Source organism: Balearica regulorum, chromosome 4 (genome assembly GCF_011004875.1).
Source record: "Balearica regulorum gibbericeps isolate bBalReg1 chromosome 4, bBalReg1.pri, whole genome shotgun sequence".
Classification (NCBI taxonomy): domain Eukaryota; kingdom Metazoa; phylum Chordata; class Aves; order Gruiformes; family Gruidae; genus Balearica; species Balearica regulorum.
In genome coordinates, this window is record NC_046187.1 from 80,604,875 (window position 1) to 80,623,620 (window position 18,746).

General features: G+C 53.0%; 1 protein-coding gene across 6 annotated transcripts in view; it reads left to right on the plus strand.

The window, feature by feature from the left end:
• The window catches only part of RAB11FIP5 (RAB11 family interacting protein 5), a 45,529-nt gene that overhangs the window by 15,779 nt on the left and 11,004 nt on the right, over positions 1-18,746 (plus strand). Inside the window, exons 2-5 of one of the 6 annotated variants that reach the window (XR_012835449.1) lie at positions 68-507; positions 1,829-2,567; positions 15,485-15,503; positions 18,206-18,346. Coding sequence is in view for 5 of the 6 variants with exons in the window: in XM_075752842.1 (XP_075608957.1) it covers positions 68-507; positions 1,829-2,567; positions 15,485-18,346 (4,041 nt within the window). In the remaining variant the exon portion in view is untranslated. Of the gene's footprint in view, positions 1-67; positions 508-1,828; positions 2,568-15,484; positions 18,347-18,746 lie in introns of all 6 variants that reach the window. The other 5 variants (XM_075752844.1, XM_075752842.1, XM_075752845.1 and 2 more) reach the window with 5 other exon arrangements.

The following is an 18,746-nucleotide window of genomic DNA, read 5'->3' on the forward strand; positions in this document are numbered from 1 at the left end:
TCTTCCTGGCTTGTGGCTCAAGGAAATGACAAAGAGGCCTTTCCTTTTCTTTCCTCTCCGGCTCCAGGTGGCACAAGCTACACTCCAAGGCTGGGAAGAAGGAGAAGGAGCGTGGTGAGATCCTGGTGAGCATCCAGTTCACACGCAACAACCTTACAGCCAGCATGTTCGACCTGTCCATGAAGGACAAGCCGCGGTCACCTTTTGGCAAGCTGAAGGACAAGGTGAAGGGCAAGAAGAAATACGACTTGGAGTCGGCCTCTGCCATCATCCCCAGCAGCATGGGCGCCCTCGACGTGGAGGATGACTATGACATCGGGGGCAAGAAATCCAAAGTCAAGGGCTTCTTCTTGAAGAACAAGCTGCGCAAGTCGTCCCTGACACAATCCAACACCTCCCTGGGATCCGACAGCACCATCTCTTCTGCCAGCCTGGTCTTGGCCACAAATGTTCCCGAGGTAACCAAATCCCCAAGCAGACACAGCAGTCTGTCCACAGAACGCTCTGGTAAGAGGATAATGGTTTTAATCCCCCCCCCCCCTTCCCCCCCCCCTTCTTTTCTTTGTAAGGGGCTGTTGGGCCTTTCCTGCAAATCTGTTAACTAATTGCTTACCTAAGAAGCGGTGTCCTGCACAAACCCTCTGAGATCTTCTGCGTGCTGGCGGCAACGTGCTTGCCAGAACGGGAGGAGAGATCTAAGATTTTCCTTTTTATGCTGAGCTGTATACGAACAGCCTGACTTACATTGATGCCGCATGTGCTCCCTGCAGCGCACCACAAGCTAGTGGGCTACGAGGGTTCTTTAGGACCGTTTCTTCTCTGTCCCCTAAAAGCAGATCGCTAGTGCTGACTCGTAGCAGTCAGCCCCTGGGAGAGGGCTGGGCGAAGCAGAACGTGTTGCTGTTGCGCTGCCCGGCTGTCTAATGAGACGCCTCCGGCTTGGAGGCAAAGCTGAAACAGTGACCGGTTCCTGGTGATTAAAGCAATCTGAGTCCTTGGCGCTCGGAGAGTGGCGATTTGCAAACAAAAAAGGTCCTTGTAGTGAATTAATTCTTGCCGTCCCTTGAAAACAAAATATATAATTAAATGGTTTAATTGGCCGGAGACAGCAAATTCCCATATTGGGTGGGAGTCCCTGGGTACGTGCAGCTTCTCACCGTGCACGTGATGCCTCTCGGTTTCTGCTGGGTGACGTTCTCGTGCGCGGCTGGAGAGCGAGCGGAGGCACCGGTCTGGCCCCATCATCCTCACATCGTGGTGAAGGAGACAGCATCTCTGGCTAGGAGGGGAGAGCAGCTGCGTGTCACCTGAAGTCCAGGCAGTCCTTCTCACGGGGCTTGGAAATCTGCTGAGCGTTAGCAATAGCCGCGGGGTGAGGCAGTGGGAGGGAGCAGCAGGCGCTGGGCCCTCCTGGCTTATATCACGCAAAGCAGCCTGGCCTGTCGGAGCAGAGCTCGGAGGCTTGTCGTCTTTTATTCAATGCAAACTCTTAAATCCCACGGCATAAGCCCTTTAAGTAACTTCTGGGTAGTTTCTTGCATTTATTATCGATCTCGGATCCTCTCAGACAAGGGGGTTGTCATCTTGTCGATCCTGGAGGTGATGTGCGTGGGGAGAGTATCGTATAGCTTGTATAGCCACATAGTTGTGACCCATGCTTTGCATTTGTAGTAATGTAATTATAATCCGGTAGAGCTTGGGAGGGAGAAAGCCAATATGAGTTCACAGATCTCCTTAGTGTTTGCAAGTAGAAGATAACAATGCTTGTCATACCTGTGCCTGTTACTCAGATGGCCTCACCTCTGTTTTGTGTTTTATTTCCCCCCAGTGAAAGATTACTTGCCATCTCCAAAGCTGACCCACAAGAGAGCATTCAGTGATGATGTCTCCCAAGTCAGCCCGGTCCTGGAGCCAAAAGCAATCCAAAGCCTGAAGCCAAAGAACGATCCCGTGTCCCACTCTTCCCTCTGCATCAACGGGAGCCACGTTTACAGCGACGAGCCTGCACCAAAGAGCCCCGTGTCTGTCCCGCCGAGCTCGGCGCCGCTGTCCGTGCCCAGCATCCCCAGACGGCAGGAGGAGGGCTTCGGCTTCACTCCCCTCCATCCCGACTCCCACGAGGTGCCTTGGGGGGTCAGCAGCTTTGAGAGGACGCAGCAGAGAGACGAGCCCAGGTTCATCCCGTCTCCTCCCAGCTTAGCCTTGCAAGAAGAGCTCAAGGTCTCCACGAAAGCCGTCACTCTCAGTAACCATCTGGGCAGAGCCAAGATGGAAGAAAACAGTCGCTTAGAGAACAAACCGACTCAGGCTGCAGCACCCATGGTCTTCTCCATGGAGATGATGAAGGACAAACAACCTGAGGAAACGAGGAAGGAAGACAAGAAGGCGAAGGGCGGCCTCTTCCACCACGGTGGCAACAAGAGCGACGCGGGGACCAAAGGCCAGGGGGAGAAAGTGGGATCGTCCCACGGCTCGTCCGTCCACGCGACGGCAGGGGGAGATGAGAGGAATAAAACCAGCAGCTGGTTCGGTTCAAAGGAGCCCAAAGAGTCCCCTCAGAAACCCAGGTCAGTGAAATGGGTGTGTTGATGTCTAGGCCATTAACTAGCTGCCCCAGCCTCCCATCTTCAAGGGCTGCACAGTTAAATGCTCTCCAGCATCAGTGGAGGACTGGTCCCTACAAGACGATAGCGGAAGAAATGCTTCCTTGGTCTTAAATGTCTAAAGGGAGGAGGATTTTTCCTGGATCCTCCCCGGCTTCTGCCACAAACCAGCTCCATTTGCCCTCCCGGGCCGTGTTTCCTGGTTGGGGAAGGGAGGGATCCCCTTCGTGAAGAGGGAGACATTTCCCTTTGCAGAGGTGAGGCTCAGTGTGGTCATGACAAGTGTTTCTGTGGCCTCGAAGTAAAGGATCGTTATGTTTTAATTAGCTAAAAAAGCTTCCCTGGCAGTCAGTGTAGGATGTGGGATATAGTGACATGTAATTGGATTTTTTTTTTATTAACCTCCCACCCCCTCTACGTCCCTGGTCTGGCCTAGGGGTGCAGTACTTGAGATATTGTTAATATTTCTGAAGTAACTAATCCCAGCCCTGCTCTTTCCTCTTCCCATCCCACCCCAGCCTTCCCTCCTCCCGATTATGAATCTCTAATTGTTCTTGCTTCGCGTGATGATTCATCCCTCCAAATCCTCAGCACTGTACTTGTAGCACACAAAACGTGGTGTTCCTGCTGTTTCTGTGCGGGCTTTATCGCGACAGTGTGTCACCCATGTCCGTCCCCGTAGCCCCTGGCAGCTGAGCTGGGTGTCCAGAGATCGACCAAGAGCCCGGTGTGGCGTTATTATTGCTCAGCGAGAGGGAGAAAACAGGGTTAAAAGCAGCCAGAGAAAATAACTTGCAGTTGAGAGCTGGTTGAATCTAGAGGGTTGATTTGTTATAGGGATTTTCTAATCTGGGCTGACTTTAACCTAATTTATTAAGCAGAAGGATTTTAATTCAGTCTAAGCCTCCTTTAATGAGGAGAGCACTCATGGTTTATTCAACCTAACCAGATTCCCACACGGGTTAAACTGCTTTTAAAATGCTGCTCGGATGTAAGGAGGGGGCGAGCACATTGCTCAGCATGGCTTCAGAATGGGGGCAGCCCCAAAAGTCCTCCTCTGCTCGCCCTACAAGATGTCGTGCTCGTAGTGGTCTTTAAGGCCAATGGGAGGCAAGAACGTGGTGCCACCCACCCTTCCCAAGGACGGAAAGCCACGTGTCCTCGTTCTGCCTGCCTCGAGAGGAGCACGTGCTGTCGGCACGAGGATGGGAACGGAGCCACGAGGGTTGGCAAGGCTTGGTCCTGCCCGCTGTCAGTGCTCCAGCTGCACGGGCAGAGCGGGTGGCACCGAGGCAGGTGGGGAGCTGCTCCCCCACGTCATGAATACCCCATCTCAGGGGGCACAGAGCTCTTTCCCCCAAAGCTTTTTGCCGGGGAGCGAAACCCGGCTTGCACGGGGGAGGCGATGGGGAAGGGAAGGACCAGGCAGGATGCGGTTTCTCTGTCCTCGAGCTGCTCCGGCAGCAGGAAAGATGAACGCGAGGTCCTGGGACTGCTGTGGCTGCCGTTCCTACTTACGGGTCTTTCACTGAAACCCCGGTAGATATCTGGTGTCACATCCCGGTGCAAGGTTTGTTTCTGGATGAGACTAAAGGATTCAGGTCTCTGAATGCTGTGATTGAGGAAGGATGGAATATTACCACCCAAGATGATTATTCTTTTAATTTTTTTTTTAATTTTGCGATAATAAACCTGCTGTTTAAGTCCTAGAATAGAAAAGATACAGTATGAAAAATAAACCTGTAAAAAAATCTTTCTGCATTCTCCACAAGCTGCCTGAGCCAACCAGCAAAGTACTGAAAGCCTGTAAAGGACGTGTATGATGGGATGCCCTCTGCATCTCCCTCTGCAGCCTTTTCCTCGATAAATGGGTGAGAAACCTGCAGGTTTCCTCCCGCTTTGCAGTTCTAGGACAGGCCTGACGTGTGAGCCCTGCCTGCCCCGCTCCTCCGCTGGATGCTGCTGCCTTCAAGGCAGGGATGTCCGATCTGGCTGTGAACTCGGTCCCGAGTGCCTGTAGCATCCAACCCAGTGGATAATCGCTGTGAGTGCAGAGGTGCCCTTAAACACTGCTGGTTTCCCACAACCTTCTGCTTTTTTTTTTTTTTTTTTTAAAATGACAGCTGCTGAACCCATTCCCAGCATTATTCCCTTCCCAGAATTCAGTTTTCACTCTGTGGTTTTTTTTAATCTACCTCAGTGCTCACAGTTTAATTTCAAGCGAAGCTGAACCTAAGCTTTGCTTAGAGTTGGTTTGCTGTGGCGTGCCGAGGACCCCGTCCACAGACGGCTGTCTTGTGAGGAGAAACGTGGATGAGCCACACCACGGCAGCTCCTCTGGTCGGGGTTTTCTCTCCCGAAAATAGGAATCGCTTTGAAGGGGCATGGGCTGGAGGGAACAAATTCACAGGGGCCACTTTTGGGATGTTTATAAGCATCTGAATGGGCTTTAATTGCAGTTTGCAATTTGAAAATGGGAAGTAATGAGCTTAAACTGTAGCAAGGGAGATTGCAGGTAAACGTTAGGAGCAGTCTGATGGAGGATGGTGAAGTGCAAGAGCTGCCTGGTTTGAGGGGGAAGCCCAGCGTCTGGGGCGTCAGTGCCGGGGTAGATGAGCACCTTTGGTGAGCGTTACAAGAAGTGTTTGTCCTAGCATGTGGCTCAGGCTGGGCAGCAGGAGACGGTGACTGAGTCATTTGATGCAAAAATGGCCTTTCCATCATCACAGGGAGAATGGACTGTCTCTAGGCTGGCTTTCCTGGTTCTTCATTTTTTTTTTGACCATTAATTACAACATCATTACTTATTCTAATTATACAGAACTAACTTTTCTGATTTTATTCTCCTTCCTTACACTAAATGACCTTGTGGACTATGCCACTCATCCAAGTCAAGGCTGTTGAAGAGCTTATTAGGTCTTGATGGTGTCACGTTGAACGTACAGTCTGGTGGCATCTGTATTGTGATAATCAAATGCGTCTGGTCTCTCAAGCGTGTGACTGAAAAGTTAGCAGTGCTTATCTGTGAGTGTTTTATGGATGTCCAGCTGCAGCTGGACGAGCTATTCAGTTACCAGTGTAACTTCTAGAGCTGAAAACGGATTAACCTTTGCTTTGTAGAGAGAACCAGCCTCTGAATTGAGCAGTTTTAAGTCTTTGACTTATCTGCAGAAAGCGTTTTTTTCCCCTCCCACTCTCCTGAGTCTGGACACTTCAGCTTTGTGGCTTCTATCAGCTGAGCAAGCAGCATTTTCTCACCTTTTTGCTCACCGTGGATAGGTCAAGTTTCACCCGGAGCTGAACCTGGGGAGAGAGCATCAAAAGCAGTCACCTTTGCGAGACCAAAAAACTCAAACCTGTAATTAGTTAAAAGGTCTGTAATTAGAAAGATGCTTTACAGTTAAGGTTTAAATTAGCCTGTAGCTAAGACAAGTTTGGCACAGCTTGTCTTTAACCACTTGCTCTTGCAAAACCACACCCTTTCTAAAATAAGGAAGCCACTGACTTTCAGCTGGTTTTAACTTCAGCTTTATAAAAAGATTTTCTGTTCTGAGTGATTTTTGCTGACCTATTGTCAAGGTTTAACCCCAGCTGGTGACTGCACAGCCGCTCGCTCACTGCCCCCAGGTGGGATGGGGGAGGGAATCGGAAGGCTAAAAGTGTGAAAGCTCCTGGGTTGACATAAAAACACACTATCCTTTGATACAATACGCAGATATCATTCCCTTTGTCTATGGACCACCCTTGTGAAATGTCCATAAATGTGCACTGAGTGCATTTAGCCTATGACTTTGGGCTCCACCTGTTACGGTGGTCACTCAGGACAAGAGAGGTGATGTGAATCCCGATCGCTGCCGGGATTCCCGGGTGGCCAGGGTTTCCCAGACAAGCCTGCTGTGTGATCAGTGCGACTCACTTACTCCACATAGCACTAGCTGCAGGACGTGTAGAGGGGACCCTCCCTTTGAACATCCAGCCCAGCGCTGGCCCGAGGGCTGCTGCAGAACAGTCTCCTGTTTAACTTCTTTGAAGGCTTGGTGCTGCTCAGGGCCCCGTTCAAAGTCGTTCTTCTTCCAGGTCACTCGATAGAGAGGGCTTACAGTCAGACTGTAACCTGGAATAGGCATTCTCCAAAAACCTAAGAAAGCTTCTGCTTTTTTTTTGCTACTCAGTGGAGACATGGCTGCTATTTTATTGATCACATCCATTAGGATATGACAATGCCCATCTTGCCATTTTATTCCTAAAACCTGAATTTCCTATGCAGGTCCCTTGACCTTACTTTGTTTCATAATGAAACTAGCTTTCAAAAGAATCAAGATTATTCTTCTTCCCTTCTCAAACACTTCCTCTGCTGCGTTGCCCCACACGATGATGTCATGACTATACTGCAGGTGTTGGGGTGCTTCACCCCGTTCCAGTGCAGCCTGGATCAGCCCATGACAACTGCTGGGGCTGGGTTTCCACCCCGGGGCAGTCGATTCTAGATGTACTGGATGCCCCTTGATGTGAAAGCAAACGGTGGCCTGCACTCTGCTGCCAGAGGGATCAGGAGAAACGCAGTCGCAGTATCAATTGTTGTGTACCATTCGGCGGCCTTTGTTTCCAGTTCATATTGAAGTTCCAGCACGTCCGACATGGCAGCACTCATCGGCGGCATGACTTCATTCAGGCCTCGACGGTCCGGTGTTAGCCTCCACTCTCCGTTAGATTTTTGCACCAGCCATATGGGACCTGTGAAAGGGTGAAGGAGTCTTACTGATCACTCCTTGACTGTCGCGTCAACGGATCAACTTACGGATGGGAACCAGGGAATCTCGATTGGTGCGATATTGTCACCGGTGCGACGTCATGGTGGCAGTTGACACCTGCTGTTCTTTATCCCACAGCAAGGCCACCACAGATGGATCCTCTGAGAGACCAGGCAAGCTGGACAGCTGTTTGATCTTCTCCATACTCAAGGCAGCTATACCAAAAGCCCACTGGTGCCCTTTTGGGTTTTTGAAGTACCCTCTCCGGAGGTGGTCTGTGCCAAGGATGCACGGAGCCACCGGATCAGTCACAATAGGATGCTTTTACCGCTCATTCCCAGTTAGGCTTACCTCAGCCTCCAACATGGACAGTTCGTGGGATCCTCCTGTCACTCCAGAAATACAGACGGATTCTGCCCCTCTGTAACCTGGTGGTATCAGAGCACACCGCGCACCGGTGCCCACTAGAGCTTTATACTCCGCTGGGGCTGATGGCGAAGGCAGGGCCCCTCTGTTCCTGGTTGGAGTCTTCATTACTTGATTTTTGTAACTGCAAAACAGAAGTCCCTTCAAAAGGGTCAGAAGTGCCCTGCTACTCTGCCCAACAGGCACCGGGGCAGTGATTTTTTTGCTTTTTGGCTGTTGTTTTTCCTTGCAGCTCCTGTCCCCAAACGTTTAGGCTCCAGGTGGGTTCACCATCCCACTTCCTCACATCCCCCCACTTTGGGAATTTCCAGGTTCTTCCCTGAAGGGATACCTGTCCCTCACACTTGGCAGGAGTCGCCGCCAGAGACTGAGGACTCCTGCCCTTTTTCCAGTCCCTTTGTCAATGGCCTTATCCTTAGGAAGGGACCCCAGCTGCCAGGCTTCCTTACTCCCTAATTCCCCACTACTGGCCCCAGTATCCCGGCATCGGAAGTAACCAGCTGAGAATTAGCTCACCTGCTTGATGGCTAAAATCTTTCTGCATATCTCACAGCTCACTTTGGGATAGGGATCGGGTGGTTTCTGTCTCATTTATGATTTCAGTCTCTTCCTCTTCCCATTCCTGTGATGCTCTGCTGCAGAACAGGCTGTCTCTTCTGGTTCTTTCTCCTGTTCCCTCTTAGGAGAAGCTTCTTCATCCCTTACTAAATGAGCTGACATCACTAATTACTACAGCGCACAGCAAAAGCCAACACCAATCTTGAACAGGTACATCAGAAAAAAAAAGCTTGGCACAGATCAGATAAACTAATATCAAGAATAGATGAATCAATATTGTGACCCACAACTGTTAACAGATATCAATTCCTTCTAATACATTCTGGTCAATCTGTTATTATCTCAAACCCTTTGTGCCCCACATTGGGCACCAAAAAGGACCGTCACGGTTTAAACCCAGCCGGCAGCTCACCCCCACACAGCCACTTGCTCACTCCCCCCGCGGTGGGATGTGGGAGAGAATTGGAAAGGTTAAAGTGAGAAAACTCCTGGGTTGAGATAAAGACAGTTTAATAGGTAAAGCAAAAGCTGTGCACAAGCAAGGCAAACCAAGGAATTCATTTCCCACTTCCCATGGCAGGCAGGTGTTTGGCCATCCCCAGGAAAGCAGGGCTCCATCACGCGTAACGGTGACTTGGGAAGACAAACGCCATCACTCCGAACGTCCCTCCCTTCCTCCTCCTTCCCCCTAGTTTTATTGCTGAGCATGGTGCCATATGGTATGGAATATCCCTTTGGTCCCGGCTGTGCCCCTTCCCAACTCTTTGTGCACCCCCAGCCCACTCGCTGGTGGGGTGGTGTGAGGAGCAGAACAGCCCTTGGCTCTGGGTGAGCACTGCTCAGCAGGAACGAAAACACCCCTGTGTTACCAGCACTGTGAAGAAAATTAACTCCATCCCAGCCAAAACCAGCACACCCAGCAGCAAGCGTGCGCGAGCTGGCACTGCCCTGCGAGCCACGAACCTGCCCGCGCTCTTACCCGGGAAGAAAGATGGACGTTTCTGCCTTCAGCCCTTATTTACACACTTTTGTTCGCTGACTCTTGACGGGGAAGCAGGTCCCAAAGGCTGTTGCTTTTCACCCCGGCTTTGCTAATCAGCAGCAGCTACTGGGCTTTGATACTGGCTTGAATAGAAGCAGTAGGAAGATAGTGTTTGCTCTTTGGAGACCTGAATAAAAGACTGTTTGGGGTTTGTTGTTTTTAAGGTTGTGCGGTCAAGGGTTGTATGTAAGGAAGAAGCTCAGCAGGTTTATTTGAGGCAAGGCCTGGGGCTAAAACAATTGGTTTAACTATTTTCAGGGTTTCCTACAATGTTATCAGAGCTCCTCAGGTCCTGCTTCCTGCAGCATGAATCGGGATGATAAAGTGGGGCTGTCTTGTGCTTGACAGCAGGAAAAAAGAGAAATTGCCCTGTCTCTTGTAAAAATAATTGTAATAGTGCCATTTGCAGGTTAAAGCCCCTTCCCTCTGTCACTGCTTTCATGGGGGGAAAATGTAAAATCATTCCCCACCTTGATCATCACTCCTCTTTCCATAGTCCATACCCTTATGTCCAGCATTGAGACTAAATATTGACCCAAATTCCTCAGTCTTCGTCATGTACTCCTAAAAAGTACATTTCCTAAATGCTGAAAACGGGAAGAAGGTTTTGAACAATTGGAGCACGATGCTCGGACAGGCTGGCAGTGGGGAGCGGCGCAGATGGACCAGGTGAGGTTGTCGGTGGGCTTGAACACCGATGCGTGTGACAGCCCCCTCCAAAGCACCATTACTGGGAACTTTTGGAGCAGAACCTGGGAGGCTGCGGAGTTTGACGAAGATGAACACCGTGCCATGAGAACCAGGGCATCGCGCATAATGGTGACGCTGCAGATAAGTCTATCGCAGGAGCCGTCAGGGTCACACCTCTGGCACAGGTCTTGTATCCACACGAGCTGCAAAGCTGCACGTCTGCATTGGATCAGTCGCAGGGTAAAAATGATCAGGGATGGAGCTGGACATTTTCCCTCTGGCACGAGGCGTACGGGAAGCCCACAGGGGTGAAAAATGGCTCTTAGAATGCCTCTGTCTTCCCTTTGTCTGCTGAGCCCGCATTTCCCAGGGAGGGACATGAAGCAGGATGGTGAATCGGATCCTAAGCTGGCACCAGCTCAGCCCTGGTGAGACAAATCTGCTTTGTAGCTGTCCAGGTAGAGCACAGCCCCGCTCCCACCCCTAGAAGCAGGTATTGGGGTTGGCACTTTGCATCTATCTGGGCTCCTACTGCCCAGATCCTCTCTCTGCTATTTTTTTTTTTTTTTTATTCCTGTGGTTTTGGGGCAAATCTCTATAAAGCAGGACTTGTCCGTTTTAATTGGGATGATGTGCAGGTGAGGACCAAGGGGAAAGAGAGTAAAGCAGTTATTGCACAGATAGCTAAACCCCTTGCTCTCACCTCTGAAATTGCTATTTAAAAGCAGCATTTGCGTATATTCTCTGACTCCTTCCCACTTGGGTTCCTGTACAAAAATGTCCCGGGCTGCCGTAGCCATCTCTTCTTCCCAACCTCTTTCTGCACAAGTCCTCCTTTGCCGGTGGGAGGAAATTCCTGATCCCTGCCAGGCTTTGAAGCTGCCGCTGGGGCCTCCGGCACCCCGGACCTGCTGGTTTTCCACCTTGCCCGGCTCACTCGCAGCGAGCCCCGGCTGTCTGCTTGTCTATGGAGAAATGGCGCAAAAAGCAGCTTGTAAATGGCAGGGTCACGGCACTCCCCTGGATCCAGCCCTCCTAGGAGGGACTTTCCACTCAAGATTCAGCGCAGCTCTCAACCTCAGCACATTATGGTTGGATTTGAGCCTTGCCCTCCCCAACCCCCTGCTTTTTTCAGCGCATGTGCTGTTTTCTTTATCTTCGTGGTGCAGAGTTACCCACCCTCTTGCAGATGGGCTGCGATGGCTGGGGACGGTGCTCTGTGACTGCGGAGCTGGGGCAGCTGCCTTCAACCTGAAATTCAGGCTGTGATGTGTAGGAAAAAAGAAAAAAAATCTCCCTGCATTGAACAAGCTGTTTGAAATAGACTTTCCATCAGGGGGTTGCTCAGCAATATTTTCTTTTTTTTTTTTTTTTTTTTCCTGTGCTGAGAGGCTAAAACGCGTCTGTGAAGTGCTGCCAAACAAATAAATGAGGGCAGAAAGGTACCCGCTATTTATTTTGGCTGGCGGAGCTGTGTGCTGGGGTATGGGAGGAGGAGGAGGGTGAGTCAGCGTTTCAATGCAGCAAAGATCTTCCACCAGGCTGCTGCAAGCGGAGGTTTCCCTCTAGAGGAACACGCTGTCCTCGGCTCCTTGTTTCGCTGAACACTTCCAGCATCCTTCATCAGAGAGGGGAAACGGGGTTTTTTGTGGGGTGGGTTATTCACGGGGAGAGCAGGGCTCTGCTACCAGGAGTTTGCAGCTGAGAGGGGTTTGTGCAGCCCCCGAACAAGCTCCAGTGGGTCCCAGCAGGAATGGGATGGGCAGTGGGAACTTCAGTAGGGGGTTTTGGAGGAGGAAAACTGTAATCCCCCAAAACAAGGTGGATTTAAGTTCTGTCATATCTTTAGGTTGGCTCGGGCTGCACATGCTGGGGGAGGATGATATGGGACTGCTGGCTGGCAGGGGAGAGATTTGGGTCCTCCTGTGCTGGAGCCAGAGGCTGCATTGCTTCTGGTTTGCTTCCCTCCAGGAAAAGATTCACATTCACCCACCTCGTTCCCCAGGCAAAGCGCAGCCTTCGTTTCGCTGCATCTTGACACCGATGTGTAGGTTGCAATGACACGGGGCAGTCAGGGACTTGCTGAAAACACCATCCCCGTTCCTGGTGGCCCAGACCATGTGGGCAGCCACTTAGGCCTAGGACCAGCTCGCTGGCAGGGCTGAGAGCTGCTCTTTCTCAGCAGGTCCAGCACCCTGTGAGTCCCATCATGACTTGGGGAAGGAAGACACAATCATCTCAAGTGGGTTTGAAGAGACCTTGAACCTGTTTCTCACCTCTGTGGGTGGGGGATCAGTGCAATTTGAGGCACTGCCCACCCATTATGTCTGCCCAAGTGAGGAGCTGCTCTATCATCAGCCATCCCCTGGGGAACTTCAACCACTCAGTCTTCTGGCAGCTGTGAAGGTCGTTACCAGTGAGCACTCATTAGGAGCCTGAAGCTGATGAATGTTCTGTAGCTATTTAGTGCTAGAGCCCAGCAGAGCTGGCTGGATCAGGCCTTGGTTGCTCTTACTCAGCACTAAATGCTGTTTAAGCAGAATTATGAATGAGGGATATTAATCTGGACCAAAACATTAAAGCAAGTGCTAGTGAGAAGGAGCAGTCACAGGAGCAAGCAGAGGTAGGGCAGTGGCGGGTGCTGTTTGCAGCCACCCTGAGATGGTGGTGGTTTAGGTTGGACCTTACTGCCTTCCCCTTCCAGCTGGAAAGGCAAATTTGTCACATTTTGCCCTGTTCCACCATAGATAAAACCCACTTGTGGATCCTGTGAACTCACTTGGCTGGATCTGGGGTCATGGGCAGCTCTGCTTCTCTTCTGGAGACCTTAATGTTGAGGGTGATTAGGGAAAAAGATTAATTTGCAGCAAGTGATAGTGAACAGGAGCCTGTGCTCCAGCGTGTGTGTTCAGCTGAGGAGCATGGAGCCACCCAGCAGCTGCAGGCATTTGTCTGCACCTTCTGCATTCAGAAAACCAGAAGAACTGAGGGACCCTGTCAATATGAGCCACAGCCTTGAGGCGTTTGGGATGGCAAACACCAAATAGCAACGACAGAGAGTTGGGGAGAGACGGGCTGTCCTGTCTTCTTGCACAAATGCCGTCGTGCTGCACCGCTGCTGCCTCATGGATGGTCTTTTGCAGAACAGCAAGGATGCCCTGTGGCGTGGGTCTTGTGCTGGAGGCAGGGTTCAGGTGCAGAGCACCCCAACCACTTGCCGATCCCCAGGTCACAGCATGCCTGGAGAGGTTGGGTCCGAGGCAGAGAGCAGCTGCCGGTCTCTCTGGGGTGGTTTGTGCCTGAAGGTCCATCAGCTTCTCCATCAGCTTCTCCCATCGCTGCTTCTGGAGGTTTTCTGTGCTCGCCGAGACCTCAAAACACCCGGAAAGAGCTGGGCTTCTCAGAGTTACCTTCTGTGGAGGTGCGTGCCCGGCCCATAACGGGTTTTCCACCCTGTTACAGACCCATGGTCCAAGCGGGGGGAGGATGTGGAGACACGGTGGAGCGAGGTTTGGGCTGGATGGGGACAGGGACGGGCACCTGCGCCATGGCCACCACCGCTTAGTGACAGCAGGAGAGGGCACCCATGAGCTGTGTCTGCCTGCAGCACCAAGTGAGCTGCAGGTTTGAGGGGAAATGAAGGGTTTGGGGGTTTTTTTTTGTGCCTGAATTACTAGTTTTTCTGATAGTATCTGGCATAGTGTCTGCTGGGTGCTGGAGTTGAGCCCACTCGGCTGCTTGCCGCGTGTGTTGCGTCCCTAAAAACTGGGATGGGGGAACTTTGGTGGCATTGATTACACAAACAGGCACCTTTCCAAGGTAGCTGCTCAGAAGATGATGTGTGAGGGGGGCTTTGAAGTAGCCGGGAGTGGGGAGAAGTGGGTCCTACCCCGCTGCTGCAGTGTGCACAGGTTCCTGCCTCTCCGTGCATCGTTTGTTTGCTGGCACCTAACCTAGCCGGCTTTAAAAGTAGCTGATGCTGACTGCACCTTCACACGTCGTTAACTTTTGCCTCAAGATGGCATTTTTGCGCTTTAAAATGTGTCTAAGGCTTTTTGTGACATCCGTAACAACAGATGAAAATAGTTGTCCAGCAACTTTGCCATTTGACAGCGTATTCACCGTGATCTTCCAGTGCCATCTGTGATCCCCACCAGCAGCTCAGGTGAGGCAGGAAAATACCGCGATGCAGCCCCAGGACATACCCTGTGCATTTTGGCAAAGCGATTACTTTGTTCATTCCTCGTTAAACTTTAATAAGCCCAGTGCTGGCTGATCGATGTCCGTATTTCTCCCAAACTGAGACTGGGGTCTCTATGAAGCTCAGCTGCTCGTGGCCAATGCAGAGGGAAGTAATCCCACCGACTTGGTTACGGGGCAGCGCAGCCACACGTGCCGGTGCTGGGTGCCCCCATCCTGGGGATGGGTCTGCTCTTGGCAGGGGTGAGTTGGGGGGACGGGGGCTCAGGAGGAGGGAGTACGGCAGTCGGAGCACTGGTTGGAGCGTGGGGTGTCTGCGCTTCATGATGTGAAAACCTCCAAGATGGCCAGCCCCAGCATGGGAAGTCTTCCTCGGGGGTGGTGATGCTCATTGCTGGAGGAGTTCCCAAAGGAAGATCAATGAAATCCTAAAGAAAGGTCGGTGTAGTCCCTCTTGAAAAGGCAGCAAAGAACTGGCCGCCTAACTCGGGGTGAGGTGCAGGAGGAGGCTGACAGTCTGAGGTGTGCTGAATCCCTTCCTCCTTCTTGGGGTCCCTGGCGGGGTTCGGGCATCTCGGGACCTCAGGCCAGAAGTGATGTGATGAGGGGTGTGCGGGGTGGCTGGGCAGAGTCAAGAGTGGAGCCAGGGCCACATCCTGGCCGTGTGCTCCTCCTGCTCGGCTCTGGTTCTTTGGCCACCCGCAGCCACGCTACCCCCTGTGCAAGAGGGAGCACCATGTCCGCTGTCGTCCTGATACGTTGCCAAACAAGTAACGAGACACTGGGGTAAACTGGGAGAGACTCACTCCTGCGTGCTCTTACTGGTTGAGGTAATCTTGATCCAAGAGCCCAGCCCAGCTCCTCGTGCACAGCCTGCCCTGGCCACGCACCAGCGTTGGGACAAAAAAAATGAGCTGAGTCCTCAGGCCGCAGGAGGCGGGAAAAACCTCCCGGGCTCCTGAGCCTTAGGGCTTGCTAAGGCAGAAAGGGGAAATTTGGAGGACTGTTCTAGAAGAAGGGCTGCCCTTTCCTTTTTGTCGTGCATGCCCTTTCCACGCCTTGACTCCATAATCATTGCTCTGCCTAACAAGAGAGATGAGTATGTATTTGATCGTTGCATTGCTTTGAACTGAAGCATTTGTAGTGTGTGTGGTGTATGCTTACAGCACTGTCACAGCATTAACCAGGAGGACTGTTTTGTCTTCCCTCCACAGCCTGGAAGTGTCTCCTCAGGTAGAAACCAGCTCAGATGCTCCTTCTCATTTTCCTCCCTGCTCCCCTGCCCAGTTTCCTCCTGCCGCTGTAGCCCATCTCGCTAGCATGCCGAGCTCTAACCTCTCTCCCGCTATTGGAGACAGTCAGTCCGGATGCTTGTCCCCTACCAACCCATTTCTCAACTCCCTGCAGAGCAATCCCTTCTTTGAGGACCTCCTCGCTGACCAGGTACTAAATTCTCCTTCACCTACTCACTTTTTCTCTAGTTTCCCGTCTGAGCCGCATGCTTCAACAGAGGTCGCTGGGAGCTTTTATTCCTCTGAGGATTGCAATCCCTCTGCCTCCCTAAGACACAAAGACCCGGAGTGGGAGTCTCCAGCCAAAAGCATTTGTGTCCCCGTTCCAGAAACTACTCCCCCATCACAAGGAGACCTTCCTCCTCAGGATGAGAAACCCGCCGTCCCTCCTCCCCTCTCGGAGTGGGATGACACCTTCGATGCCTTTGCGACCAGCAGGCTCAAACCAGAACTGAAGAAGGAAAACTTCTTTGCTTCAGTGGTGGCGGAGGGCATGGCTTTCATCGACGATCCCGATGCAGCCAGCCCAACGGAAAGATTGGCCGAGCCAGCTCGTGAGAAGGGGACAAAGGTATTTGAAAAGGCCGATTCACAAATCAGCAGTGAAATGCCCGCAACTCTACGGTCTTGGACAAATTTCTCCAGTTTAGACGTGGGGGCAAACTTGGTGAGCACAACCCAGGAAGCGACCGTGATAGAGGATGTGCTGAGCCCTGTGTCGGCGGGGTCAATGGGAAGGAGAAGGAAAAGCAGCACGCCTACAGTTTGGACAGCTGCGTTTGCATCGGGAAATCCAGGGGAAAAAGACGCTTCAACATCGCTAACTGCTGAAAATAGTACTAGGGAGGAAGGGGACAGTAACGAGGAGGAAGCCTCTAGTGCAGGGACAAATGGATGGATGACCATAGCCACCGAAACCGCTCCTGACCTGTCGGAGAGCGCCCAAAGTGTGGCTGAGCAGGAGCACGTGGGGCAGGAGAGTGTGTTCGGCCCACGGCCGGCCTTATTCAGCGAAGGCTCCTTCGAAGCCAAAAGCGGATCTCGTGCTGCCGCTTGTGTGTTGCCCAGAAGCACCTTCGCCCCCGAGCTCGCCTCTGAAACCCTGCCAGGCAGCAACGTGGCGGCCGTGCCCCCGCGGGTGCTCACAGATGTGGCAGCACGACGGTTCCCTGTGGCCCCTGAGCCAGGGACAGACCCCCAGGGTCCTGGTAGCGAGGAGGAAACATTTGACATACGGACTTCAGTCTACCGGCTCCAGGCTAGTATGCGGCTCGAGGCCAGTGAAAGCCGTGTAAAACTCAGCTCCGACATTCGCGAGAAGCACGTCGTCCTCTCTCCATGGACGGGTACCCGAGAGAGGGAGGAGATGGCGGCTGGCTCAGCCACGCCGCCCCCCAAACCTCCGAGGTGGTTCGCAGCCACAGGCAGCAGAGGGGACGGTGAGGAGGAGGATGCCTGTGACCCGCAGCCGAGGCAGCGAGGCAGTGAGGAGCGATGGGAAGACACGGAGGGCCTGAAGGCAGACGTGGAGCTGCCGAGGAGCCGTCTGAGCAGTGAGCCCTCTGTCCCGGCGTCTCCCAGCCCGCCCGCACTGGGAATGGACGCAGCTGAAGCCGGGAGCGAGTTCCCAGTCTCCAAGGATGCTGAATCCGCCACTGCGGACTCAGCAGCTAATGAGGAGGCGAGACCTAGCGAGCTGGCAAACAGAGACACCTGTTTGGGGGAAGACTGGTCAGACATGACTGAGACGGATGCGGCTGAGCAGTTTGAGACTTGCCTGTCGAAGTTGTCCCTGGGTGGATTAGGCCAGTCGAGTGCTAAGGAGAGCTGGAGCCAGCCAGGTTTATCTCCTCTGACAGGGGCTGCAGATGGTGCCAAGTGGGAGATGGCCTCCCAACAGGAGCCGTTCCCTGAGGAGCCCAGTATGTCGAGGCTAAACCCACCTTCCAAGCTAGACCTGGGCCAGCCGGAAATCTTCTGGACGGCTCTGGAAGAGCAGGAGGCAGCCGCGGGTCTCGGCCCGGCAGCACGACCCCAAAGGTTAGCGCGTGGGGAGAGTCCACCCCAGCCAGAGCCGGCGTGGGGTGGTGGTGAGGGGCAGCACAGGTCAGCGGCCGGCCCCGCTGGGCGAGAGGAAGGCCAGCCTGAGCATTGTGCCCCCGTGGCAGTGGCCGGCTCCCCCCGGGAGGCAGAGCAGGGCAGACCCCCTGCCAGTGAGCCCGAGGGGCCGTGGCGCCGATGCTCGGCAGACAGCAGGATAGACTTCAAGAAGGCCGATTTCTGGAAGCCAGATAGGGTGGAGGAGAGGCATGGGCAGGACTCTTCAGCCCTGAGAAATCCCTTTGCTCCGGCACTCAGCCCAAATTCCCCAAGCAATCCCTTTGTGGAGAAGCCACCAGACTCTCTCCCTGTTCAAGCTGTGCTGCCCGAAAGGCTCGGTCAGGGAGGCTTCAGCTTTGTCAACCTCCATGAGGAAGCCCTTGGGCAAGGCTTCCAGCCCACTAACCTCCCCAGGGACCCGCTAGCCAAGCCTCCTTTCCTGCATGACAGCCAGCCCTTGGCCTTCTCCACCCCTTTCCTTGTGGCTGCAACTAACCCTAAACAGTTTGATTTCCCTTCCCCTGTTGCGTGCCCCGCGAGCAGCGGGGTCCCCGCCGCGACCAGCCACGCAGCCGCCCAGCCCTGCCCTTTGCCGCAGTCCGGTGACACACAAGCTTCAGCACTCGTGGTTTTGCCCAGGGAGACACAGCCAGCTGAGAAGCCCTTTTTCCAGCAGATGACCAGGTGAGCACTCCGGGGAAGGCGAAGGGATGTGTTATTTGGTAGGGGTGAACCCTGTCTCCCTTCTGCTCTTATCGGGGGGCCGATAAGTGGACCCCGGCTCAGTGTCAGCAGCTCACGGTTGACTGCAAGGAGGCTGCTCCACATGTTGCTGTGGGTCCTCTTCCCTCACCTTCCCGTGGTCCCAGAGAGTCCAGCTTGAACAGCTTGAAGCCTCAGCTCTCTTGGATCACGGTGGGGAATGGTCACTGGTGTCCTGTGTTTGCTCTAAACTAGGGCAAATGGTTTGATGCATCCAAGACCTGCCCCAGCTGAAAATTCAGCCGCGTCAGAACTGCATCCGCATTTCACTCAGTGCTAATTTTGGCTCCATCATCTTCCCTGTGCTTGCAAAATAGGTGCC